At 48.0% G+C, this 26,018-nt stretch overlaps 1 protein-coding gene, 1 long non-coding RNA gene and 1 other non-coding gene across 4 annotated transcripts; 1 reads left to right on the forward strand and 2 right to left on the reverse strand.

Moving 5' to 3' along the window:
• Positions 1-267: 267 nt before the first annotated feature.
• Positions 268-4,915, reverse strand: LOC136165079 (uncharacterized). Its single transcript, XR_010662450.1, has 3 exons — positions 4,396-4,915; positions 4,167-4,250; positions 268-3,610 (listed from the first exon to the last, which is right to left on the reverse strand). It is a non-coding gene; the product is annotated as an uncharacterized lncRNA (long non-coding RNA).
• A 205-nt stretch (positions 4,916-5,120) lies between these two features.
• On the forward strand, positions 5,121-18,081 carry MPC1 (mitochondrial pyruvate carrier 1). Of its 2 annotated transcripts, XM_065931003.1 has the most exons (5): positions 5,121-5,308; positions 6,763-6,766; positions 16,412-16,508; positions 17,059-17,191; positions 17,550-18,081. In XM_065931003.1, the coding sequence occupies exons 1-5, from the start codon at positions 5,238-5,240 to the stop codon at positions 17,572-17,574; spliced, it is 330 nt and encodes a 109-aa protein (XP_065787075.1). In that variant the 5' UTR covers positions 5,121-5,237; the 3' UTR covers positions 17,575-18,081. The 2 variants fall into 2 exon arrangements, with proteins under 2 accessions (XP_065787075.1, XP_065787074.1); XM_065931002.1 differs by lacking the exons at positions 5,121-5,308; positions 6,763-6,766 and adding an exon at positions 14,211-14,233.
• Positions 12,007-12,079, reverse strand: TRNAG-CCC (transfer RNA glycine (anticodon CCC)). The gene has a single exon. It is a non-coding gene; the product is annotated as a tRNA-Gly (tRNA).
• Positions 18,082-26,018: the final 7,937 nt, after the last annotated feature.

Raw genomic sequence — 26,018 nt, forward strand, 5'->3', positions numbered from 1 at the left:
TGGGAGGGCAGGGGCTGGCTCGGCTAAGATATTTTGCCTTCGGATTCGAAAACATACTTTGGCTTTTGAATTTAAGTGTCAGGGCCCTCTGAACTCCAGGATTCTCTGGTTTACTCATTTACCACCTTCTTTAAATTATTATACTAAGCTAACCAAACTGACCTGTGCCTGCCTGACCGGAACCAAAGAAAGGCATATTTAACTTGGCCAAAGTGAAAAATGGGCAACAGGACAAAAACACTTTAAAAATTTTTTATTTTACTGAAGGATAGTTGATTTACAATGTCAATTTCCACCGTACAGCAAAGTGACTTAGTTATACGTATATCCACATGCTTTTTCATATTCTTTTCCATTCTGGTTTATCACAGAATATTGAAGAGCTCCCTGGGCTATATGATGGGACTCTGTTGTTTATTATTTATAACACTTTTATCATCCACTAAGTACTTCAGAAGTTGCCTCTTTCATCATAACAACCGAAGAACAGATGATAAGATTACTAACCTGCGGAGTTCAGTGTGTTAGCTTGTAATTAGATCTACTGTTTGCTTTTTTTTTCTTTCTGTTTTGATAGTTAGGTAAGAAACTGCAGCCTGTTTATCTCACATGGAAGCTCTTCTACTATATAAAGCACCTCAGAGCCACATGCCTTGAAACCCTCCAGTGGGACAGGCAGACAGGGTGACTCTGCACATGGTATGTGTAAAGAAGCGGGCACAGCGCTGGCAAGCTCGGGCTTCAGCACTCTCGGGCCTCGGCGGTGACTGCCTGTCCTGGACCCGGGGCGCGGTGGGGGAGGGGGAGTGGTGCCAGATTCCCACGAGCTGAGAGGGCTTTGCAGTCGCTTCTGCAAACCTAAGCTCCAGTGATGTTAGCATCTTCACTTCACACCTGCAGTCCATGCAGGGACCTCGGGGGTCGGCCTTTCTGAAGCTTTAGGAAATAGTGTAGCTGGGTTTCTTATCAACTGCTAGGATCTCTTATACATCAGACCAGAGTGCCAGCTCCATATTTAAAGTAGCAAAGATACTCTTAACATGAAAGAAGTCCTTCTCTTTGTCCCAACATTTGAAATAGTGGACAAAGTATGATGCTCAGAGTTAAAGAACTGGGTTCAGATCGCAGGTGAGCTACTTACCAGGACATTTATATATTCCTTTATCCAGCATGGTTTTTCCAGTGGTCATGTACGGATGTGAAAGTTGGACTATAAAGAAAGCTGAGCGCCGAAGAATTGATGCTTTTGAACTCTGGTGCTGGAGAAGACTCTTGAGAGTCCCTTGGACTGCAAGGAGATCCAACTAGTCCATCCTAAAGGAGATCAGTCCTGGGTGTTCATTGGAGGGACTAATGCTGAAGCTCCAATACTTTGGCCACCTGATGTGAAGAGCTGACTTATTTGAAAAGACCCTGATGCTGGGAAAGACTGAAGGCAGGAGGACAAGGGGCCAACAGAGGATGAGATGGTTGGATGGCATCACCGACTCGATGGACATGGGTTTGGGGGACTCCGGGCTTTGGTGATGGACAGGGAGGCCTGGCGTGCTGCGGTCCACGGGGTCGCAAAGAGTTGGACACGACTGAGTGACTGGACTCAACTGACCCAGCATGTTCCTTTGCTTGAGTACCCCAGCTCACCCACCTCCACACAACGGGAAGCCAAAGGAAGAAGCTCAAAGGCCCACCTGAGGCCCTAATGGGAAGGCGAATTGTCCGAGGCCGACCAAGGGGCACAGCGGTGACTGGGCAGCCACCCTCGGCAGCGTTTCTGCAAGCATTCTCACCGACCGACGAAGCTCTCAGGGCTGCTCTCTGGACCTCCTGAGGCTTTGAGGCTGCGGCTGCAGGTTCCTCTAGCAGCTCCGTTCAGAACCACTGCTCACGAGGGAAAGAAAAACCTTAGGGAATAGGACTGGACCACTGAGATCGGGGAGCCCAGACGCAGTTTGATTTTATTTAGAAAGGGCTTCCCAGGTGGCGTTAGTGGTAAAGAACCCCCTGCCAATAGAGGAGTTACAGAAGACACAGCTTCGATCCCTGGGTCGGGAAGATCCCCTGGAGGAAATGGCAAACCCCCTCCAGTATTCTTGCCTGGGAAATCCCACGGATGGGGAGCCTGGTGGGGTTGCAAAAGAGTCGGACACAACTGAAGTGACAGCAGCAGCAGCTGAAAGCCATTCCAATTCCTTACACTCACCTTCTGAGTTAATGAGAGGAGGAGGAGGAAATTATGTTTGAAAAGTGCTTCCTGGTCAACAAATGGTTGCCCTTAATAATGATATTATGAACAATCAAGACTCTTTTGCTTCTTTCAGGTCATAGTTCCTACTACTACCATGAAGCACCAGTGGAATCTAACAACTTTCTTGGTGTTATTATATGATTGTGATATTGTATAAAAAGGTATACTTCCACAGAAGATCAAGGTTAGTGTAACTTGTAGACACCCTTAGCTCAGTCACTCAGTCTGTCCGACTCTTTGAAACCCCATCACCTAGGCCTCCCTGTCCATCACCAACTCCCAGAGTTTACCCAAACTCATGTCCATTGAGTCAGTGATGCCATCCAACCATCTCATCTCATCTCATCCATCTTTTCCTGCCTTCAATCTTTCCCAGCGTCAGGGTCTTTTCCAATGAGTCATTTCTTTGCATCAGGTGGCCAAAGTATTGGAATTCCAGCTTCAACATCAGTCTTCCAATGAACACCCAGGACTGATCTCCCTTAGAATGGATTGGTTGGATCTCCTTGCAGTCCAAGGGACTCTCAAGAGTCTTCTCCAACACCACAGTTCAAAAGCATCAATTCTTTGGTGCCCAGCTGTCTTTATGGTCCAACTTTCATATCCATGCAGGACTACTGGAAAAACCATAGCCTTGACTAGACGGACCTTTGTGGACAAAGTAATGTCTCTGCTTTTTAATATGCTCTCTAGCTTGGTCATAACTTTTCTTCCAAGGAGCAAGTGCCTTTTAATTTCATGGCTGCAGTCATCATCTGCAGTGATTTTGGTGCCAAAAAATAAAAGTCTGTCACTGTTTCCATTGTTTCCCAATCTATTTGCCATGAAATGATGGGACTGGATGCCATGATCTTAGCTTTCTGAATGTTGAGTTCTAAGACAACTTTTTCACTCTCCTCTTTCACTTTCATCAAGAGACGCTTCAGTTCCTCTTTTCTTTCTGCCATAAGGGTGGTGTCCTTTGCATATCTGATGTTATTGATAGTTCTCCTGGCAATATTGATTCCAGCTTGTGCTTCATCCAGCCCAGCATTTCTCATGATGTACTCTGCATATAAGTTAAATAAGCAGGGTGACAATATACAGCTTTGACATACTCCTTTCCCAACTTGGAACCAGTCTGTTGTTCCATGTCCAGTTCTAACTGTTGCTTCTTGACCTGCATATGGATTTCTTAGGAGGCAGGTGGTCTAGTATTCCCATCTCTTGAAGAATTTTCCACACTTTGTTGTAATCCACACAGTCAAAGGTTTTAGCACAGTCAATAAAGCAGAAGTAGTGTTTTTGTGGAACTCTCGTGCTTTTCCGATGATCCAACGAATGTTGGCAATTTGATCTCTGGTTCCTCTGCCTTTTCTAGACACCCTAACAGAAAATAAGTCTGATTCAATGAAATGATTGCTATTTCAATTCTCAAAGGCATTTCTTTTCTTCTTTAATATTTATTTTGAATAGATAGCATATGTTCGTTGTACAAGTTTCAAAAGGAACAAAGGGTACACAGAAAATAGTTACCCCCCAACCTTCACCCCCTTAACATCCTTAGTGGCAGCCATTGCCAACATTTGTCTTGATCTATGGAAACACAAATTTATATACTTTCTTTGTCTCTATGCACAAATGACTAGCATACTACACACATGATTCTGCACCTTAATTTTTTCCCTCTATATCTTAAAGATCTTTCTGTTAGCACAAGTTCCTGTGCCCCACACACTGAGGCCAAACAAACAGAAACACTGGCGTTTGGAGGAGAGAAAGGTTTACTGCAGGGCCAGGCAAGGAGTTAGGTGGCTAATGCCTTAAAAAAATAAAAAACCCCGAACTTCCTGAAGGGTTTTGGCAAAGCACGTTGAAAAGCCAGGTGAGACAGGGGAATAGCAAGGGACAGTGACCACCTGGGTGGTATCACAGGGATTACCTTTATCAGTCCTTTGGCTGCATGCAGCCTGGGGCTATATGCTCACAGTAGTTAAATCTTCCTTGTGGTGGGGTGTTTTCATATCTATAAAGCAACCCCGGAAATGTGCATCAGATACTATTATCTGGTAAAGCAGAGAATGGGGGAGGGGGGAGGAAGGCCGATCCCCAGGAGGCCCCACAGGGTCCTGCGGGCTGTATTTTCACACCAGAAGGCACAGTTCCCTTACCTTTTAGGCATTTCGTGGAAAGGACGCAGGCAGATTTCTTTGACTCGCTCCCTTTGGTAGCTGTGGAAATCGTTTCCCATCCTCCCATATTAAAAAATAAATAAATAATAATGGTATTTACGTTCCAATTGATGTTTTTGCCAGAGATGCCCCAGGACCTCTGGCCCGCAGCCCCTCCCTGCTCTCTCCCCACCAAAGGCCTTTTAACTGACTCATTCCTCTACAGTTTGGGCCAGTGTAAAACATACACAATAAAAACAAAAAACCCAGGACAGCCGGGCCCTCCCACGTCTCCCTCTCCCCGCGGCTCGCCCCGCACGTGGCTCTCCGGTTCCAGCGTCGGTCCTGAGCTTGTGACCGGCTCCCCTGCCCGTGCAGAGGGCGGCTTCTCGGGACGCCGATTGTCCGGAGTCTGCGGCCGCTGCAAAAACCCACGAGAGGCGGGTAGAGCTCCCCTGCGGGTGGTGGGAGCAGACTCGCACGCCAGGAAGCTGTCACTTGCCGCCCGGCGCGCGCCCGCTCGGCTGCCTAGCAACCGCCAGCCAATCGCCGCCGGGCCCCAGCCGTTTTACGGCAGCGGCCCTCCCCCTTCCCCCCGCGCACCGCCTACGAGGGGCGGGGCGGAGGTGTGCAGCGAGCGCCAGCCAATCGGCGCCGCCGTCTCGCGCTCAGCGCCCTCCCGTAGGCCGAGAGCCGGGCGGCGGCCGTAAGGCGGGGCCGAGCTGTCGTGACGCGCGCGGGCGGTAGGGTGCGGTGTCCGCGCTGTCCGCTTCACCGGGTGTCATTGGGCTCCGAGGAGCTGCGGCGAGGGCACCGCGGGCGGCTAGCTGTCCGGCACGGCCATGGCAGGAGCGCTGGTGCGGAAGGCGGCGGACTATGTCCGGAGCAAGGACTTCCGGGACTACCTCATGAGGTGACGAGTCCCCCCGGGGTCGGACCCTAGACGCGCAGAGGACTCCGGGCTCCAGAGCGGATGGCGCGCGTGACGAGAGGCGCCGCGGGCAGCGGGGCGGGCGGGAGTCCGGTCGCTCCTGAGGTGACGAGTCCTCCGGGACCGGACGCTGGGCGAGTCCCCGCGGTCGGACCCTGGACCCTCAGAGGACTCCGGGCTCCGGAGCGATGCCGCGCGTGGCGAGGGGCTCGGGGCGGGCGGGATTGCAGTCACTCCTGGTGACGAGTCCCCCGGGGCCGGACCCTGGGCGCGCAGAGGACTCCGGGCTTCGGAGCCGATAGCGCGCGTGACGAGGGGCTCGGGGCGAGCGGGATTCCAGTCAGTCCTGAGATGACGAGTCCCCCCGGCCGGACCCTGGACCCTCAGAGGGCTCCGGGCTCCGGAGCCGATAGCGCGCGTGACGAGGGGCTCGGGGCGAGCGGGATTCCAGTCACTCCTGAGGTGACGAGTCCCCGCGGCCGGACCCTGGACCCTCAGAGGGCTCGGGGCTCCGGAGCCGATGCCGCGCGTGGCGAGGGGCGCGGGCAGCGGGGCGGGAGTCCAGTCAGCCGAGCAGGGTCCCGGGGTAGCGTGCCGGCGGCTGGGGCGCCGCGGCGCAGGGGCCTCCGGACAGTGGGGCGCAGGTGGAGCCCCAGTGCAGACGAGCGCTGACAGCCGGCCGGGTCCGGCGCGTGAGCCCGGGGCTCCGCCTCCCGGCACCTGCCCGGCAGGTGTGCAGCGGGCGGGCGCTGGGAGGGAGCGCCCTGGCGTCGCGCGGGGCAAGCGGAGCGGCGGGGGCCAGGGCTGCTTCTCCGCCACAAGGGCACCGAGCCCGCCGGGTCGACCCGTCCTTCGTGTTTCTCAGCTTCAGGAGGTCAGGCGTGGGTGGGAAGGAGTCACATCCAACACGATTTTACAGATGAATATTCTGCCAACCAAGCGCACGCTTTTTTACACGGTGTTTTCCATTGACTCTTGCCAGGTAGAAAGGGCATTGGCGGAATGAAAGGCCTGAAGACACTTTCTGTATTTTATTTCTATCTCTAGCCTTGAGACCCCTGCTTTGTATTTCAAAATGTTTAATAAAACTTTAAAGCCGTTTTATATAGTTTATTTGGGGGCTTCCCAGGTGGCGCTAGTGGTGAAGAACCTGCATGCAAAACGTAGTAAAGAGGTAATGACAGCTAAGAATTGTAACCATCCATAGGGTACAGTATGAAGGCAGCTTCATTTACCAGTAGAAATATATATATATAATTTTTTAAAATTCTGAATCTTATTGCAAATACTGTTTACTTCTAATTTTAAAGATCAGTAGGGTAAGAAAAATAATTTTCTGACATAAATTTGGGATCAAGAATTTCACTCTTGAGTTTTCTAAAAAAAAAAAACTTTCTGTACGTATAGGACTGTGGTTAATTAAGATAGATGTTTAGTACTGTGGAGCACAATGTTTATCAGGTTAATGTGCTGGAAAGTCTGAGCAAAGTAGTCATGTGAGGCTGTGTGCTTAGTCCTTGCAGTAAGTTTCCCTACGGCTTCAGATACTACCTTAGGTTTTACTGATTTTTTTCCTGTGTATGAGCCTTTCTAATAGTTAAGGACAGCTAAGGATAAAGCCGTATGGTATAATTAAGAATAAAATCTTATCCACATTAGAAATATGCTGATGATCACCTAGAAAGAGTTTGTAGAATATGTGTATTTTCAAGGAAGAGAGTTAGCCCCACTTTTCTAAATTTATATTTTTTCTACTAGATAGGTATCTGAGAGCCAGGCATTTCAGTTGAATGCTTTGATGTGTGGTCTAGCCTTTTTTTCAGAGGTTAAGTTCATGTAGCTTTAATGTTTATATACCTTTTCTAGCATTGCTTTAGTTGTATTAAGCTCTGACTAAATGAGGAAGAAGATTGCAGTGTCCAGGAAAGTGCTGCCAGGTTTGGCACCCACCTAGGACTCCGAAGAATGACTTCAGGCCAAGGGATCCCCAGCAGTCAATCCCAGTGGACTTTAGTTACCCCATCTATGAAATGGGCTTAATCACAACGTTCTGTCTCACTGGGTTGTTGAGAACACTAAACCATGTGAAGGGTGTGAAAACAGTTGGAAACCCCAAATCACTATCTATTTCTATTATATCTTGCTGTCTTTGTAGCAGAAACATTTTTTAAAGTTTCCTGTTATTGGAAAAGTTAAAATCATAAATGTGGATTTTACTGAACAGAGCTTGAGTCTGTGCACCCGATACACAGCAAATCCAATCTCCTGACCCCACATAGTGGGGAAGGAAAGTGCCGTGTTTATTGCAGGGTCCCGGCAAACCAAGAAGGGGCGGATCATGTTCAAAAGACCCAGATTCCCAGATGACTCTCAAGAAAGGATTCTTAAAGACATGAAAGAGCCAGAGTTGCAGGGTGTGTGATCAGCTTGTGGACTTCTGACTGGTGGGTGGTGATGTAACCAGGTGATTTGGGGAATCTTAATGACAACATCTCACACGCTAGTAAAGTAATGCTCAAAATTCTCCAGCCAGGCTTCAGCAATACGTGAACTGCGAACTTTCAGATGTTCAAGCTGGTTTTAGAAAAGGCAGAGGAACCAGAGATCAAATTACCAACATCCACTGGATCATAGAAAAAGCAAGAGCGTTCCAGAAAAACACCTATTTCTGCTTTATTGACTATGCCAAAGCTATTGACTGTGTGGATCACAATAAACTGTGGAAAATTCTGAAAGAGATGGGAATACCAGACCATCTGACCTGTCTCTTGAGAAACCTGTATGCAGGTCAGGAAGCAACAGTTAGAACTAGACTTGGAATAGCACACTGGTTCCAAATAGGAAAAGGAGTACATTAAGGCTGTATATTGTCACCCTGCTTATTTAACTTATAAGCAGAGTACATCATGAGAAACGCTGGGCTGGATGAAGCACAAGCTGGAATCAGGGTTGCCCGGAGCAATATCAGTAACCTCAGATATGCAGACGACACCACCCTTATGGCAGAAAGTGAAGAGGAACTAAAAAGTCTCTTGATGAAAGTGAAGGAAGAAATTGAAAAAGTTGGCTTAAAGGTCAACATTCAGAAAACTAAGATCATGTCATCTGGCCCCATCACTTCACGGGAAATAGATGGGGAAACAGTGTCAGACTTTATTTTTGGGGGCTCCAAAATCACTGCAGATGGTGATTGCAGCCATGAGATTAAAAGACGCTTACTCCTTGGAAGGAAAGTTATGACCAACCTAGATGGCATATTTAAAAGCAAGGACATTACTTTGCCAACAAAGGTCTGTCTAGTCAAGGCTATGGTTTTTCCCGTAGTCATGTATGGATGTGAGAGTTGGACAGTGAAGAAAGCTGAGTGCCGAAGAATTGATACTTTTGAACTGTGGTGTTGGAGAAGACCCTTGGACTGCAAGGAGATCCAGCCAGTCCATCCTAAAGGAGATCAGTCCTGGGTGTTCATTGGAAGGATTGATGTTGAAGCTGAAACTCCAGTACTTTGGCCACCTCATGCGAAGAGTTCACTCATTGGAAAAGACCCTGATGCTGGGAGGGATTGGGGGCAGGAAGAGAAGGGGATGACAGAGGATGAGATGGTTGGATGGCATCACCAACTCGATGGACATGGGTATGGGTAGGCTCTGGGAATTGGTGATGGACAGGGAGGCCTGGCGTACTGCGATTCGTGGGGTCACAAAGAGTCGGACACAACTGAGCGACTGAACTGAATGACAACTTTCTAGTTCCAACTTCTTGTGGTAGAAATGTAGTCACCACCCCCACCATTGGTGGAGTCTTTGTTCCTGCAGAACAACTCAAAGGTCTGTGTTAGCCTGGTGTGTGTATCCCTTTAGAAGGAGCTAAGACTCTATTTTGTCGATGAACTATTGTTTATGCTTTCATTACTTTTCTTGCTTACATTTCCTTCTTTCTGTGTTTCCTCACTTTCCCAATTAGTAACTTCCTGAATCTGCCATTGGGAACTTCAGGAAGGCCTTGGAGACTAAAGCCCTTTTCTGTAACAAGAAACAGGGGCATGGAGGGGCTTTTGTACCCAGGAAGGCCCTACAGGGTCCCACTCACTTTCACGAGGTGTGAAGCTGTGTATTTTGACCTAGAAATACTTTTGTGGACTGAACGGAGGAAGTGAGTGTCCTACTGGGCTTGTTTTCTCTGCTGTTCTTGGCAGCAGTGGAATCTCATGTCAGCCTGCCAGGCGGTGATTGAGGACAGGTTTGAGGACTGGTATCAAAACTCTCATCAGAAGCTCTTTTATAGCCTTTTCCCCTAGAAAGAAAGACCTCTCTCCAGAACTTATTAGAGGGATGTTTCCCCTGTTTGTTCTTCCAGTCTTCCTTACAGCCCCTGCTTTGCTTCTGCAAAGGTAAATGAAGAAATAAGAATACAATTTCATATTCTCATCCAATCAGAAATGGGGTTTTGTGCCTGCTCATCTCATCAGTTCTACATTCTTTGCAATCCTGGACTACTCAAGAGCTCCAGCCCTCTTCTTACAACCTGCCAAAGGGGTATAGAGGTTTTCCAAACTAAAAGTTTTCAAACAACTCTACAACAACGTAGAGTTTTAAAGTCATCTTATTAATGACAGAGTTGACGTCTGCAGCAAAAATTTAAATCATGTTTCACATAGATTATAAACTGCTGTCAGTTACATTTTCTGAGTAAGATTGAAATGCCTTTCTTACTGAAGTGAATATTCAAATGTATTTTAAAATGTTATTTTTTCTTTTTTTTTTTTTTTTGGTTGAGAAACCTGAGTTGAAAGAGCAGGTTCTAACCAAAGGCAGTGTGTGGATTTTGTTTGGATCTGGTATGGATGAAAACAGCTCTAAAAGCCATTACTCGGACAACTGGGACATTAAAATAGGGTCTCAGTATTAAAACATTAAGTAATTGGCATTAGTTGTGTTGTGTGTGACGGCAGTATTATTACACCTGGTATTGAATTTGAGTGACAGGTTTGCATCTGAGCCCTGCTGCTTTCCAGCTGTGCAGTCTCGGACAAAGTTCTTAGTTTTTGTGCTTCGGTAGCTGTTTGATGATACAGCCTCGTGCTGTGTATATTTACCAAAGGAAATGTTCTATTTATTTGTATTTTTATGAATGTTCTGTGCTTAGTTGCTGGGTTCCTGGTACTCTCCTTTTGGTGCCTTTCAGCTTTCCTTTCCCTGATTTCTTCTTCTTACCTTAGGAAAATCTTGAGTCAAGAACTTTCTGGATCTCTATTCTGATCTGGATCTCTTTTTAAAGAAGAATAAATTATTTCCTCACATACCTTATCAGAGGAAAGCAAAAGAAGATAGCTTTTTTTTTTTTTGGTCCTCTTCTCCTCTTATTCTCCCTCCTGAATTAAGAAAAATAAATTAGAAGGAGCAGCTAAGCTTGGAGATAGGACATGTGTTTTGTGGTCTGTCAAGGTCTGTGCATGTTTATACTAGAGATTTATTCCCCTTCCTAGAGGAGTGAATGGATGTGTATGTGCACATATGTGTAGCAGAGGTCTTCTTAAGTAAGCCTAGATCATGAGTATTAGAAAATCAGTTTATCAGTCAGCATGCTCTTATAAACCCCATGTAAGTTGGGTGTTTGCAGTGAGTATTCTCCAGTTAGTAAGGTTTTCTATTTTGTTAATTTTAACTTATAAGCTTCCAGGAGAGGTTTAAAAATTTATACTTAATACCCAAGAGAGAAGTTGCAGGGGAAAACAGAAATCTTTCCAAATAGAATAGAATGTTAGAGCTGAATGGTCCTTCAACATCAGATGGTCCAGCGCTTCACTGGCCATATGGGAAAACTAAGATCCAAACCATGCAGAAAAGTTAAGATGCTGAGATTCTCTGGACGCCAAGCTTGTGAAGCCAAAACAGGAATGTCTATTTAAGATTTGAAGGGAAATATTTATGCACAAAAATGGTTTTGAAAAGAAGGTTTCAGTACTTTCTTTGGACCTCCTTTTCTTGTGTATGTCTCCCTTCTCTGCCACAAGCTTCCATATCCTGCCCTTGGCTTTACTTCCCTGTCATGTAAATGACCTTCAAACACTTTCTGAGGCTGAGTGTTAAAGCAGAACTGGCCACAAGAGCCTCTTTTCTGCCTTCCAGTTTAGTTTTGACCAGTTGAATATCACACATTCTGATTTTTAAAAACTCCCTGATTTTAACTTGAAGTAGAAAATCAGGTAGAAGTTGGTGAGAATAAGTGAAATGGTAGTCACCATTTTTAGCCTCTAAGAGAATTGCGATCTAGAATATCTCAGAATCTTACTCTACTCTCAGGAGCGATATAGACAGACTGTGCTTGGATCCTTTTAGTACTGTATAAGCAAGTTATAAATTACTTAAATTACCCAGAGCACTTGCAGAGAAAGCTAACAATTACTGTCAATAATTTTAGGAAAAGAAGAAACAAATTGGCAGTGCCCAGGAGACTTTGTGGAAATAAAAATGGGCACGGAAGAAACCTGGAACCAAACAAACAGTATTCCAAACTAAGGAGAAAAAGAAGATAAAAGTTAATTCAGGGGGGTCCTGGTCTTCTTCCTCTATCACCTCCATCATCATTCTTCTTTTTTTTTTTAAATTACTTATTTATTTTGCTGTGCCAGATCTTTAGTTGGGGCAGGTGGAATCTTAGCTGGGGCAGATGAGGTTTCATTCCCTGACCAGGGATCAAACCTGGGACCCCTGCATTGGGAGTGCAGAGTCTTAGCCACTGGACCCCCAGGGAAGTCCCACCATCAACAGTCTTACCTGGTTTCTCCTTCATGAAAATTCAAGGTCAAGTTGAACTAAGAAAGCCTGTATCTGTTTCAAGGTTTTTTCACCTTCACCAAAGTAAAGCAGCATCCCTAGTGGAGAGAGCGCCGAGGGTGTTCTCCACACGGTTTTACGTTCCTGTCCCCAGGTGCAGTTTCTGTTGCTTTTAGGTTCATCTTGCTTTAGAGCAGGTGCTCATACATACCAGGAAACTTCTCCTTCTAGTTTGGCCCTGTGCCAATGTGCTTTTTAGATTTTTTTGACTGAAGTTGACTCACGTTTTAGACAACGCTGACACAGAATTAAGAGACGCCGAGTTGTGGATTTTTGTATTTCCCGGGGATGTTAGAACAGTTTTATTCTCAAGGTCCTTTTATAATCATTAAACCACTATTAAAGTGATATGAGCAACATTATTTTTTGATCGGTTTCACGTAGGATTTTTGTCCTGAGCAGGGAACGGTGGCAGAAATTAATTCCTCCTTCACGTTCCTCTATAATCTGCCCTAAGGTCACCTGCTGTAAATTAGGGTAGAGTTTGAACTATTGTACAATCCAAGGTTAGAGTTCTGAATTGAAAACTAAATTATCAAGTTGACATTTTGGATTTTAAGAACTATATCTTGAAATATTTTTGAAATAATTTGTAGGAAACAAACAAAACAACTACTGGTCATTGATCAGTGAATAAAAGGCCCGCGTTCAGACCCTGAACAGAGAGCAACCCCAGGAGTGCCTGCAGCCTGTAAACTGCGGGCCCCTGCCCTGAGCGGGTCAGGCGCTGCCCCCTGTAAAGCCCTGTGCACAGCTGGGCCCAGCTTCTTCCACAGTGGAAACGTCATCTGTCAGAACAGCTCACTTACCTTTGAGAGACGGGCTCTTTCCAGGCTGGTTGTGTTTCATAATGGGATCTATTTGAAGTGTATTATTAGCACCTTTAGCAAGTACTTTCATGCTGGAAATTAGAACCTCCTTGAGCCCTAACTCGAAGCAACTAGAGGAAGGACTTCCCTGGTGATTCAGTGGTTGAGACCCTGCTTCCAGTGCAGGGTGCAGGGTGCAGGTTTAATTCCTGGCTGGGGGGAATCATGCGACATGACCAAAAATAAAAGAACACGATGAGTTCTTTGGACGTGACTGTGTGTATAAAGATTTTTATCGTTTTATTCCAGTCATTCTTTCAGTAGCTGTGTTTTAATAAGTTTGCCTTAACAGAACTATTCAGCTATATCCTGAAAAGAAGAACTGCCATTTCAGCAATAAAAGTAACTCAACGTATTTCTGAATAGCATTAGTTTTAACATTCAGGAAAACAGTTCACTTAACATTAAAAGATTTTTCTCTTCATTCAGCAAACATTGTTTGAATGCCTTGTGAATGCTGGACATCACTTGGACCAGAGTTTCAGTCATGAACGAAATATAGAATTACACACCTATTTTTAGGGGCTTATGTTCTGGTGATAGTCTGTTAGTCAGTAAGAATGGAAAGTTCGTTGCGGATAAAATTCTGCAGCACTGTGCTTCTGTCCAGCTAGTTGTTTTCAAAGAAATGCTCCCTTGAAGCCCATGCTGTCCAGTCTGAGAGCCCCCAGCCCCAAATGGCCACAGAGCTCGTGGAGGGTGGCCAGTCCAGGCTGAGGTGTTCCGGGAGTGTTAGCGCCCACTGGATCTCAGAGACAGAGCCGAAAAAGAATGTAAAATGCCTCATTGTGCGGTTGTTCTTGATTACATGTCCAAATTAAAATATATTGAAACATTAGAATAAATAAATAAGGTTAACTCCTGTTTTTCATTTTTGTTAACATAGCTTCTAGAAATCTTTAACTTCCTTGTGTGGCTTCTGTGTGTGACTTGCATTGTATTCCTATTGAATAGCCTGGCTTTAAGGATTAAGTTTGTTTTTGATAAAATTAAGGTTCACTTTCATTAGGTCAAGGTTATTGTTAGAAATATCACTAAATCATCTTTTTTAAAAATGTGCTGCTTGTGTTATGATTCTGTTACTGGGATGTGGACATGTGTGGCTTTAAAGAAACTGAAATGTTTCAAAGCATCTGATCTGTTTTTTTCCTTCCCTATGTCTCTCCTGTCCGAACCTCGGCGGCTCCTCATGAAATAGTACGGTAAGAGCCTATCTTTCCTTCGCTTGAGGCTTCTGCAGACTGTGCAGTAGCAGAGTTATGCACAGGAAATAGCGCATCCTGCCTCCGTCCTGCGGGCCTCGGGTCCTCAGGGTCCCCTCTGGACGCTGACTTCCCTGGAGGACCAGCGCACTGACCAGCAGCTATCTGACAGCACAGGCCAGACGTTATTCCAGACAGGGAGGTGACAGCTGGAACCTCTCACTGGATAGAAAAGATGTATTCTGCGGTTAGATGATTTCGTAACTAGTGTTGAAATTATATTTACCCTTTATGTTCTTGTTAAGAAATGTATCTTAAGTATATCTCAGAGCTTATAACCACAAGTGTATATATAGCCCTTGACTTGCAGAACCCTGTGTCATATAACCCTACACTCAGGCCAGTGAGACTGTGAGCCCTGTCATGTGACCAGAAGTCCCCGGCCTGCCCAAGGCTTCAGATTCACGCCAAGGCCTCCGCTATCTGCCACAGCTGTGGTGTAGACGCCTGGTATGGCCAAGCCCCACAGGGAGCCGCGTGCGTGATGTGTAGATCCAGAGGCCGCTGAGCAGAGCAGAGTGATAGGAAACAGTTAAACAGCAGGTGATGGGAATAGACTGACGTGCTGAAAAAAGGCAGAGAAGAAGATGATGTGGGATAAAGTGAGGGGCCACAAGGGAAGGACAGGTCCCTTCCTGAAGTAAGCAGGTGAGGAGGGGGAGACACTGTGTCACCGGAGGTCTGGAGGGTGAGGAAGAAGGGAAACGGCCAGCCCTCATCTCAGAACCAGCAAAGTTTCAGCCGTGTGTGTCTCAGACAGAATCCAGTCTGAAAGCAGGGCTCATGAGCCACCCCAGCACCTCAGAGGTTCTGCGCACCCGCTGTGCCTAAGTTGCAGGGTCCATAACTCAGACGTGGACGCCGCGGGTCTCAGCATGCTGGCCTCAGGACAGCTGTGATGCTGGATAGCTTCTCGAGGCGCAGCCTCCTGCTTGCATTAAGCACATCGTGCAAACATTTCAAAATATTAGATCATGACAAAGGTAATTCTCATCTATTTTTTTTTTTTTTGCATTTTCCTTTCTCATTATTAGGAGGTTTTGGATTTTAATGACTCTTGGTCAGTATTAAAAATGCAGATACAGAAATGTATTCTGCAGTCTAAACTTATCTTAAAGGCTCTGATAGGCAGAAATAAAGCACTGCTTAATGTTCTGATAACCAAAAAGGATCTTTAGCCAATGATGTGTGGTTTCCTTTATATTTTACTTTGATTTTTTTTGGCTCTGCCACGTAGCTTATGGGAATCTTAGTTCCCCAGCCAGGGGTCAGACCCGGGCCTCGGCAGTGAGCGTACTGAGTCCTAACCGCTGGTGCCAGGGACTCCCGCCTTCATACTTTCAAGTATTATTTGCAAGTTGTGCATAAATAAAACAAGTTTTAATTTAATAGGAAAAGTCCCTGGACTTATTTCAGCCTCAGAAATTAAATTAAATTGGCTGTCACTGCTGTTCAACATGGACAACTAAGTTTTGGTGTCCTGTGATGGCTGTGGTTGTAGGTAAGAAACAGTTGGTCCATTTTCTAAATATAGGTGCTACTATTATTTTAAAAGTATTTTTCAATCTTTATTTCATACTATCTGAGGTTCCAAGTATAGATTTTTTGGTTCTTTGATCTGAATATGATCATATGAACTGAAAGCAGTTTCTTCTCTTTCTTCGTTATTTTCTTCACAAAAAATATCCAGTTTAGGGTCTGTATTTTAAGAGATCCTGACACATATCTTAATGAAAACTTGAAAAAAGAAGTTCTGATAGATTTAAACATTGCAGAGAATAGTTCTAACAAGGTTTAAGTTAAGTTGTGGCAAGATTGAATTATGCAAGAAGTTAATCCATTTGAAAATTCCCTAAATGAGGTAGTCAGAGATTACTTAACTGTCATCTGGACGTTAGCAGGGACCTTGGTGAAGTGCCTGCTCCCTTCGGTTTGGGGTCTCACCTGTGAGAACTGCTGATTCACAGGCCAGCACTTGCACAACCCAGCACCTGCCTGCCTGGTGACCTTCCAGTGGTGACCCGCACAGTTCACGTTACCATCTAAGGTAGTAGAAGTTGCAGCTGTTCATGGCTCCATCTTCACTTTTCCTCTTCTTTCTCCCCTCATTTTTTATAGCACTTTTGGGGCCCAGTAGCCAACTGGGGTCTTCCCATCGCCGCCATCAATGACATGAAGAAGTCCCCAGAGATTATCAGTGGGCGGATGACATTTGGTAAGGATGCAGATGTGAATAACTGGGAGGGTTTTTATGTATAATTATAGCATGATACGGCCCCTGCGTACATTTCACATTTGTCGCCCCAGAAACTGCGGTCACCGTTAGAAAGTGCCACAGAGAGCCTGCTGGCATCGAGAGACCGCACGTCGCACAGCAAGGGAGAAACTGGGCTAGTGGGTTTAAATGCTCGTTGGGGTGCTGTGTGTCTTTCAGATTTAGTGCCCCCAGCTAAGGAGCGTGTCCTCTTGGGTATTATTCAGAACAAGTATCTTTAAGTTTACTTGAAACTCTAATATTTGACCGTAAAAGATGTTGAGGGGATTAAAGGGCAGTTCTTTCAGATAATGAACTATGAACAACTCTAGGGGAAAGAAAAGGAGGTCAGAACTGATGTCTGTGCACTGACTTTCATGAATAGTAGAGTCCCCAGCAACAGGGCCCCGTTTGCAGAAGCGTGTAAAGGCTGTAGCAGGAGAGGCAGTTGGCCCAGCGGCCCTTGATCTTGGCGGCTGTCAGTCACTGTCTGTCTTGCGTGTCCTGACAGCCCTCTGCTGTTACTCCCTCACGTTCATGAGATTCGCCTACAAGGTGCAGCCTCGGAACTGGCTCCTGTTTGCCTGCCACGCCACCAACGAAGTAGCACAGCTCATCCAGGGAGGACGGCTGATCCGGCACGAGTGAGCAGACCCCTCCCACCCTTTGTGTTTGGAGGAGCTGGGCGGAGTGGAGCAGAAACCTCTAGGGTGTGGGTGTGGACAGAAGTGCTTCTGTCATGTCAGCTGGGGAGACTTGATTCAGAGCAAAAATATGCCGAGAATTTGAAACAGTGATTGGGCAGCTAATACAGCACAGTGAAAAGTCACTGATTAAAACAGGAACATTGGCATGAAGTAGGAGATCACTGTTTCTGTCAAATCCTGACTTGAAATAAGTGTTATATCAAGCTCTCCATGACCTTTCTTAAAGCCCTCCTGACCTTTGAGGCTGGTGGAGAGGTCATTTCCTCACCGGGTTTTGCCTTGTTCTTCTTCCCAGGATGTCTAAAAAGGCGTCAGCCTAACAATAGGAGATGAAGAACCGGCCTTTGAAGGGACTGCATCGCCAGCTGCCGTTGCCGTGTCATGGATTCCACCATCATGAATAGTCTTGCTGAGGAAAATACGCGGAATGCTATTTTTACTAATCAGACTATTTTTCTAGACATAGCAGAGTCCGTAAACCAACTCTCTGCTGCCTTACGAGTACTGAATATTTTCCTTCTCTTCAGAAAGAGTAGCACAAATATGCAATCAAGTTAATAATTCTCAATGAAGGTTTTATCTGCAGTAATATGTGTATTATCTATTAGAATATACTTAGTGAAAAACTGAAGAGAACAAAATTTGTAACCATTAGCATTTAAGTACTCCAAAGTCGTGTCCTTTAATGACCATGACCCAGCCGACAGCTGGCCGCATACCCAGAGCACATTGCCAGTGTTTGGAAAGCTGTTTGTACTTCCGTGCAGTGTGTATATTGAAATGCTGTAAATTAATGGCAATAAATGATTTAAATATTTGTCAAATAAGTATGATTAAATACCTTGCTGTGTTTGTTGAGAAACTGAAGAACTGTATCCCAGAAAGGACACTCACAGGTGAAAACTGGATCCCTGAAAGTGGGTGAGCCGGCCGGGGCAGCGACAGGCCGGGCCCCGTTTCTGGAGGGCGCCCCCCGTCCCCGCTGCTCGTACTGCCCTCTGCCTGTGGGCAGGCGACGGGAAGTGAGTGCCCCCGGGCCTGCCCCTGGACCCCGCCGAGGTGCCCCGGGCTCGGGTGCCCCCTCCCCAGGCCGGCCACCTCACACCTGTGCGTTTGCGGGGACGCTGCGGGGACCGCAGCCCCCGGCACGCGTGGCCAGCGTGGCCAGCGCCGTGCGGGGCACCGGGAGGGGCGGCTGACCCCGGGCAGGGCCGGCCCCGAGGAGCCTGTCCTGACTCCTCGGTCAGCAGAAGTGTTCCTGGGGCTTCTAACGCTCCCCAGGGGGCGGGAGTGGGTTCTCTGTGCTCTGGCGGGAATGGACGAGGGAGGCAGACGGTCAGAGGGGTCTGCAGGCTCTGTGTCCTCTCTCCTCAGCCCACCTGTCCCCGTTGAACCATTTCTGTGCCTTACTTCCCTTCGAAGGTGCCGAACAGTTGACAAGGCATGCTCACGTAGGTTCTCACCTGAGCAACGCCCAGCGGACAGGATGGGGCGAGGGGGCAGCGGGCCTGTGTGACTGGGGCCTCCTGCCTCAAGGCTGCATCCGCCAGAGGCGGGGGAGGACCGGGGACAAGCCCTTCCTCCTCCGTCAGGTTCCTGCCTCCACGGCTGCCTGCAGGTGAGGGTGGTTGAAAGGAACTTTCGATCAGAGCCTAGATGGAATTCATTAAAACAGTGCCTTCTGCCTGACCAGTCCCACAAGTAACAGGACTTGTAGGCAACGCAAACCACCCAGGTGCATATACAAGAGCCCACAGCCTGTCCCGTGCGGAGCCACCACTGTTAGCCTGTGGCTTTGGGTCCTCCCCTCCCCCTTGCACCTTGGAGGACCCGTCCTACCCGTCTCTAGTGCCAGCGAGGAGCCCGCGAAGCTCTAAGGTGTCAGTCGGGAGACGGACACCATCTGCCAGCCGTGGCTTCCCTGAGCCACTGTCACGCCTGGGGCGCTTGGTGAGGAAGTGCGGGCACGCCGGCAGGGCCGCTTGCGCCCTGAGGGGATGCGGACGAGCAGGGTGCGTGCACGGCGCAGGGCTGGGGAGGCGCCCACGTCAGAGCGGGTGCTGAGGGGCCCCGGAGGCCAGCTTCCCGATGGGGTCTCCCGCCGCCCTCAGCTCCCCCTTCTCTGCACAGCGTCCCGGCGAGGACACAGGCCAGGACCCCAGAGGAACCAGAAGAGGTGCGGGTACCGCGTTCCTGGCTGGAATCTGGCTCCTAAGTCCCTTCAGCGCCAGCACCAGCAGGATGGCTGTGTCCCAGGACCAGAGTTATTCTCTTAAAGGTTCTCGGTTCCTTTAAAATGACCGGTGAATCATTAGCAGAAAGGACACAGAACAAGCGGGCATTCCGACTGTAAGCGGAAGTCTCACCAAAGAGACTGGTATCAAATGGTTCCCTTCTCCCAGCGGGCTGGACAGGAACCCTCCTGGGAGCATGGACCCTCCGGCTCTGTGCTCCTCCCATGAGCCTAGGGGCGACAGGAGAAGTGAGTTACCCCAGAACGTGGTGGCTATGTGACCTGCCCTCCGGGCGCGGTGCCAGCTTCCTGCAGCTGTCCTCAGGGCACCGCACCTGGGTATTGGGCAGAGTCAGCAGAGAGCACCAAGCCAACATAAATATGTACATACGTTATCCATGTGCATATATATGGTTACATACACAGTAATAACAACGGCTGCTGCTGCTAAGTCACTTCAGTTGTGTCCGACTCTGTGCAACCCCATAGACGGCAGCCCACCAGGCTCCCCCGTCCCTGGGATTCTCCAGGCAAGAACACTGGACTGGGTTGCCATTTCCTTCTCCAATGTGTGAAAGTGAAAAGTGAACGTGAAGTTGCTCAGTTGTGTCCGACTCTTGCAACCCCATGGACTGCAGCCCACCAGGCTCCTCCATTCATGGGATTTTCCAGGCAGGAGTACTGGAGTGGGGTGCCATTGCCTTCTCCAATAACAATGGCAGTAACAACTAAAACAGGAAAACACAGGGATCGGTTTGGTGCAAATGTGATTACTCTAAAAGCCCAATCGAGCAGGACCGGATGGGCCTTTGGGGGGGACCCCTCCCCCAGGTCCTCCACTGAGCCCCCCTCTGAAGCCCCCAGATGACAAGTCTGGTGCTCATTCCTGAGCTGTCTCACGGATGCGAAACCCCCAAAAGGAAGAAGTCAACTACTTGATGACTGAGAGGACATGGTCCCCAGACATATTGGCGCCTGAGGATTGATCGTGTGAACACCTGATCCCTTCCTGTGACCCCACCGTCAACCAAGCAGAGAGCTGATCACACTCCCTGGGACCCCCTTCCTCACCTGGCCTGGAAACACGCTTTGCTGAAACCACAGGGAGCTGGGCTGTGTGGGGCACCAGCTGTCCAGACTCCTTGCTCCGGCGCCTGCAGTAAGCACCGCCCTTTCCTTCCCCACAGCCCAGGGGCAGTGCGTTGGCTTTACTGAGTGGGCAAGGAGACCCAAGTTTGGGTTGGTAGTGTCAACTACAAATTGGCACTTACCAAGAGCATCGCCAATGACTGAACACCAAAGGCATTTGCCATCTGCGTCTACGGAGGCTGAGCCCCGTGCTGCTATAGCTGTTGACCTTCACCGCCCCCTGAGGGAGTTCAGGGTGGAGTGAGGCCCTCTGTGCTCCAGGGGACCCGGTGGGACAGGTCTTTAGATAGCTGGATGTTTCTAGGAACAGGTTTTATGACCTTAATCCTTGCATCGCCTCATACCTAGAGAGGCACTAAATCCCTTCATGGTGACATCAGACCCTCATGACTAACAAAACACCTTTGGTAAAATGAGTGCTTCGTGGTACTGAACTCCCCCTTCACCAAAACCTTGTATATTGACTTTCCCCACTGCCGCTTTGGAGCAGTCTCTCAGAGCTCTCTGAGATGCTGCCTCCCAGGCTCATTTTGCCCCAAATAAAACGTAACTCACAACTCTTAAGTTGTACATCTTTTTTTAGTTGACAGTAGAACACATTTTCAATTTTTTAAACTACCACGTGTAACGGTCTATCTAAAAATAATATTGAAAGTGAAAAGTGAAGTCGTGTCCGACTCTCTGCGACCCCATGGACAGTAGTCCACCAGGCTCCTCCGTCCAAGGGGTTTTCCAGGCAAGAATACTGGAGTGGGTTGCCATTTCCTCCTCCAGGGGATCTTCCTGACCCAGGGATCAAACCCAGGTCTGCTTCATTGCAGGCAAACGCTTTATTCTCTGAGCCACCAGGGAAATACTACTCCAGGGCTCAAAATGTTTTCCATTTCAAATAATAAAATGCGGGGTTCAAAGCCGGCGCTGTGACACTTCCGTGATGAATGACGCCGACTGTCATGTGTCAGAGGGCCACGGCGGCTTCAGCCACAGGACACGTCCTTCCCCTGACAGGTCACGGGGCAGAGGTGGCTGCCGTGACGAGTGTCCTGCACTGCCCCGGGCTGGACCCGCACGTCCCTGGGCACAGACGTGGCGGCTGGGAAATGCACAGGCCCCTTCGGTGACCTTCCTCCTGCCTCGCCGGCCGCGCCCCACACCTCCTGCAAAGGCTGCTCCCACCCGCCACGGGGCCACTCGGGACCTCCAGCCGGGCTCAGGGACTGTGCCTTCCTAGGTGTTCGTCCGGGACGTCTCAGCCATCTTCTCAGATGTGTTTGTGCGGGGGGATTGGCTGAGGGTACCCAAAACACGAGCTGTCACACGATCTGAGGTCCCGACACTGGACGCTACATTGGAGCGCTTCCGCGGCGGGTCCTTGTCTCAGAAGAACTCGGTTTTCAGGCCCAGGAGAGAGCGGACGGAGCAGAGTCACACGAGGCGTCTGTTGCCGAGGCAGGGCCGTGGCCTTGGAGCTGTGGGGCGCGAGGAGGGCGGAGGCTGGCCTGGGGGCGAGGTGGCACCAGCCCCAGGGGTTGGCCAGGGGGCTCCCGGGATCGCGGTGGTCTGCTGGTGGGGGTAACAGAAACCTCAGAAAAGCCGCGTGAGCACGAGCCGTTCCCTGACAGCCCTCCTAGGGAAGATGCCCTCAAACCCAGGATCACCTCGCCAACAGGCGCCCCGCGCTGGCATTCCTTCGGTGACCTGGCTGTGTTCCTGACGGAGCTGGCCCTGAGCCCCCTCAGCTGCTCTCAAGGTCCGCCGAGGCCGACCCAGGCAGTATTTTAGCCCCGACCGGTAGCTCGTACCGAGACAGTCACAAGGGCAGCTGGACAGTGACTTTCTCTGTCTCGTTATCAGAGCTTTACTCTAAGGTAGAGCTTTATTCCATTAACCAAACTCTTCACTTACACCTGGACATGGGCCCCAATGAAGAGGCAGGATAAATTCTCAACTCTTTCCTTTTGTGCCAATTTTTCAAGTATAATTGGTTCAAGAGCTATTTCAGTTGTAACACATTATTTTGAAATATTTTTTCTGTTTTCCCTTTTGAGCAGAGCGGACTCAGGAACTGTCACAAACTGAATGTTTTTGTCAATGATGTTCACTGTTTTCGGTTCAAAGGTCATCACTTTGGCCTCTGCGAGCCCCTGTGTGGGTCTCTCTGCTTTGATCTCACTGGGCCCAGCACGAGAGCCCCCGGCTGCCCGGCCCCACCGTGAAGACCCTGCTCCTCCGGTGGGGAGTGTCAGTACCCCACACGCCAGCCCGGCTCCCTCCTGCGGCCCAAGGCGCAGGGCGTCTTGGCCAGTTCAGCCCACAGCACTCAAAAGGACTTTAAAAAAATCATGCACTCACACTGATATTTTCCTGTCAATTCTTGTAGAGTTCAGTTCAGTTCAGTTCAGTCGCTCAGTCGTGTCCGACTCTTTGCAACCCCATGGACTGCAGCACACCAGGCCTCCCTGTCCATCACCAGCTCCAGGAGTTTACTCAAGCTCAAGTCCATTGAGTTGGTGATGCCATCCGACCAGCTCATCCTCTGTTGTCCCCTTCTCCTCCTGCCTTCAGTCTTTCCCAGCACAGGGTCTTTTCCAATGAGTCAGCTCTTCACATCAAATGGCCAAAGTATTGTAGTTTCAGATTCAACATCAGTCCATCCAATGAACATTTAGGACTGATTTCCTTTAGGATGGACGAGTTGGATCTCCTTGCAGTCCAAGGGACTTTCAAGAGTCTTCTCCAACATCACAGTTCAAAAGCATCAATTCTTTGGTGCTCGGCCTTCTTTATGGTCCAACTCTCACATCCATACATGATCACTGGAAAAACCATAGCCTTGACTAGAGGGACCTTTGTTGGCAATGTTATGTCTCTGCTTTTTAATATGCTGTCTAGGTTGGTCATAACTTTTCTTCCAAGGAGTAGCATCTTTTTATTTCATGGCTGCAGTCACCATCTGCAGTGATTTTGGAGCCCCCAAAATAAAGTCTGTCACTGTTTCCACTGTTTCCCCATCTTTTTGCCATGAAGGGATGGGACTGGGTGATATGATCTTTGTTTTCTGAATGTTGAGCTTTAAGCCAACATTTTCACTCTCCTCTTTCACCTTCATCAAGAGGCTTTCTGCCATAAGGGTGGTGTCCTCTGCATAGCTGAGGTTATTGATACTTCTCCCAGCAATCTTGATTCCAGCTTGTGCTTCCTCCAGCCCAGCGTTTCTCACGATGCTCTGCATATAAGCTAAATAAGAACGGTTACAATATACAGCCTTTTCCTATTTGGAACCAGTGTGTTGTTCCATGCCCAGTTCTAACTGGTGCTTCCTGACCTGCATACAGGTTTCTCCAGAGGCAGGTCAGGTCAGTACTTGCAGAGTACTTCTACTTAATTTCTTTCATTTTTGTAATCGAATCGTTTATACTGAATTGTATTATTTCTTACACAAGCATTTCATTCCTTACTTGCTTTACCCAACAATATAAAAATAGTTTCTCAATCCTTCCATTGTTACAGCAAACAGTGAAACTACTGAATGAAAGCTTGGCAATTACCCTTGTTCTTTGTCCTTGGAACGCACGTCCTCAATATGTAGGTTCCAAGTAAGAGTTCTAAATTCACTGGAGACAGTCTTTTCTCTCCACTGCGTGAACACTTAGCCAATGTAGAGTTCAGCACAGGTGTTTGCATTCATTTTCAGTGCAAAGGCTTTTGCATTCCGGTAGCTGGTAGTTCTTAGAAGGGGAAGCTCTAGGCTCGTGTTCCCAGTACAGGAAACTGGAAATCAGGCCAAGAATCACACGACCGTCCAGGCACTTCAGTATCTATGATCTCGTCAATTCTTCAGTGTAGACGGTGAGGTCTGTCTACACTCATGGGTTCTGGCTGAACAAATCAACTCTCACTTTTGGTATTTAGCTTCTAGTAATATTACAACCTAGAGAGTTTATTTAACTTTTTTTTTTGGCAAAGAGCGGGCTTCTCATTGCCATGGTTTCTCTGGCTGCGGTGCACTTTCTTGCTCCGTGGCATATGGACTCTTTTTGGATTAAGGATCAAATCTACATCCCCCACACCGGCTGGTGGATTCTTAACCGCTGGACCACCAGAGAAGCCCAGTTTAATTTTTTAATTTTGTTCTGATAGGCAAGATTTATCTTGTACTCTTTTTGAGTTATCACCGTTCTATTTAAATAAAAATAATAGAATTGACTCATTGGAAAAGACCCTGTTGCTGGGAAAGATTGAAGGCGGGAGGAGAAGGGGATGACAGAGGATGAGATGGCTGGATGGCATCATCGACTCCATGGACAAGAGTCTGAGTAAGCTCCGGGAGTTGGTGATTGACAGGAGGCCTGGCATGCTGCAGTCCATGGGGTCGCAAAGAGTCAGACACGACTGAACGACTGAACTGAACTGAACCAAATTTTCTGCGTACTAGGCTCTGTATTTTCACACCAAGGTTTACGTTGCACACACTCACATCATTGTCAGTTAATATCCTGTAGACCTTGTGCAGCCCATTTACTTTTCTTGTAGGCAGAGTTTGAGGAGATAGATGGTCTCAAGATTCCGTAGGATAGGGACTTATCTGGTGGTCCAGGGACTAAGATTGTGCTGCCAATGCAGGGGGCCTGGGTTTGCTCCCTGGTCGGGGAACTGGATCCCACACGCCACAGCTGAGTCCGCATGCTGCAACTAAGACCTGCTGCAGCCAAGCAAATGATATATTTTTTTATTAAAAAGATTCCACAGGATAAGCAAAAACAACACATGTAAAAGAAAGTTCTCGCACACGCGCGCTCTCTCTCTCTCTCTCTCTCTCTCTCTCTCGGATCTGAAATCCTCTGTTCATTCAGAAGTCAAAGTACAAGTTTTGCTTCCTGTGTATATTTTCCGGGCTTACCTCGTGGCTCATTGGGTTAAGAATCCACCTGCAATGCAGGAGACGCAAGAGACACGGGCTCAATCCCTGGGTCAGGAAGATTCCCTGGAGTAGAAGAAAATGGCAACCCACTCCAGTATTCTTGCCTGGAAAATTCCATGGACAGAGGAGCCTGGCAGGCTATGGTCCTTGGGGTCACAAAGAGTCAGACACAACTGAAGCAACTGAGCTTGCATACACCCATATGTAATAATCAAGCATAATAATCTAGCATAATCAAATAGCCCCAAGTAGTTCACCCACCTCAAACCTTATAGTGACTGTAGTTAGGTACTTAGAAATACAAACAAAACCCCAAGAGTTCTCTGACCACATTTGCTTAATTTGTAACTGTAGCACCACTCTTGGCACAGTTTTTGCCAAGAGTCAGTATAAAGGTCAGAATGAGACGGATGGAAGGCCAACGCGTGCTGCAGTGAATTTCACTGAATTTCATTTCAGTG

Source organism: Muntiacus reevesi, chromosome 3 (assembly GCF_963930625.1).
Source record: "Muntiacus reevesi chromosome 3, mMunRee1.1, whole genome shotgun sequence".
In the NCBI taxonomy this organism is placed as follows: Eukaryota; Metazoa; Chordata; class Mammalia; order Artiodactyla; family Cervidae; genus Muntiacus; species Muntiacus reevesi.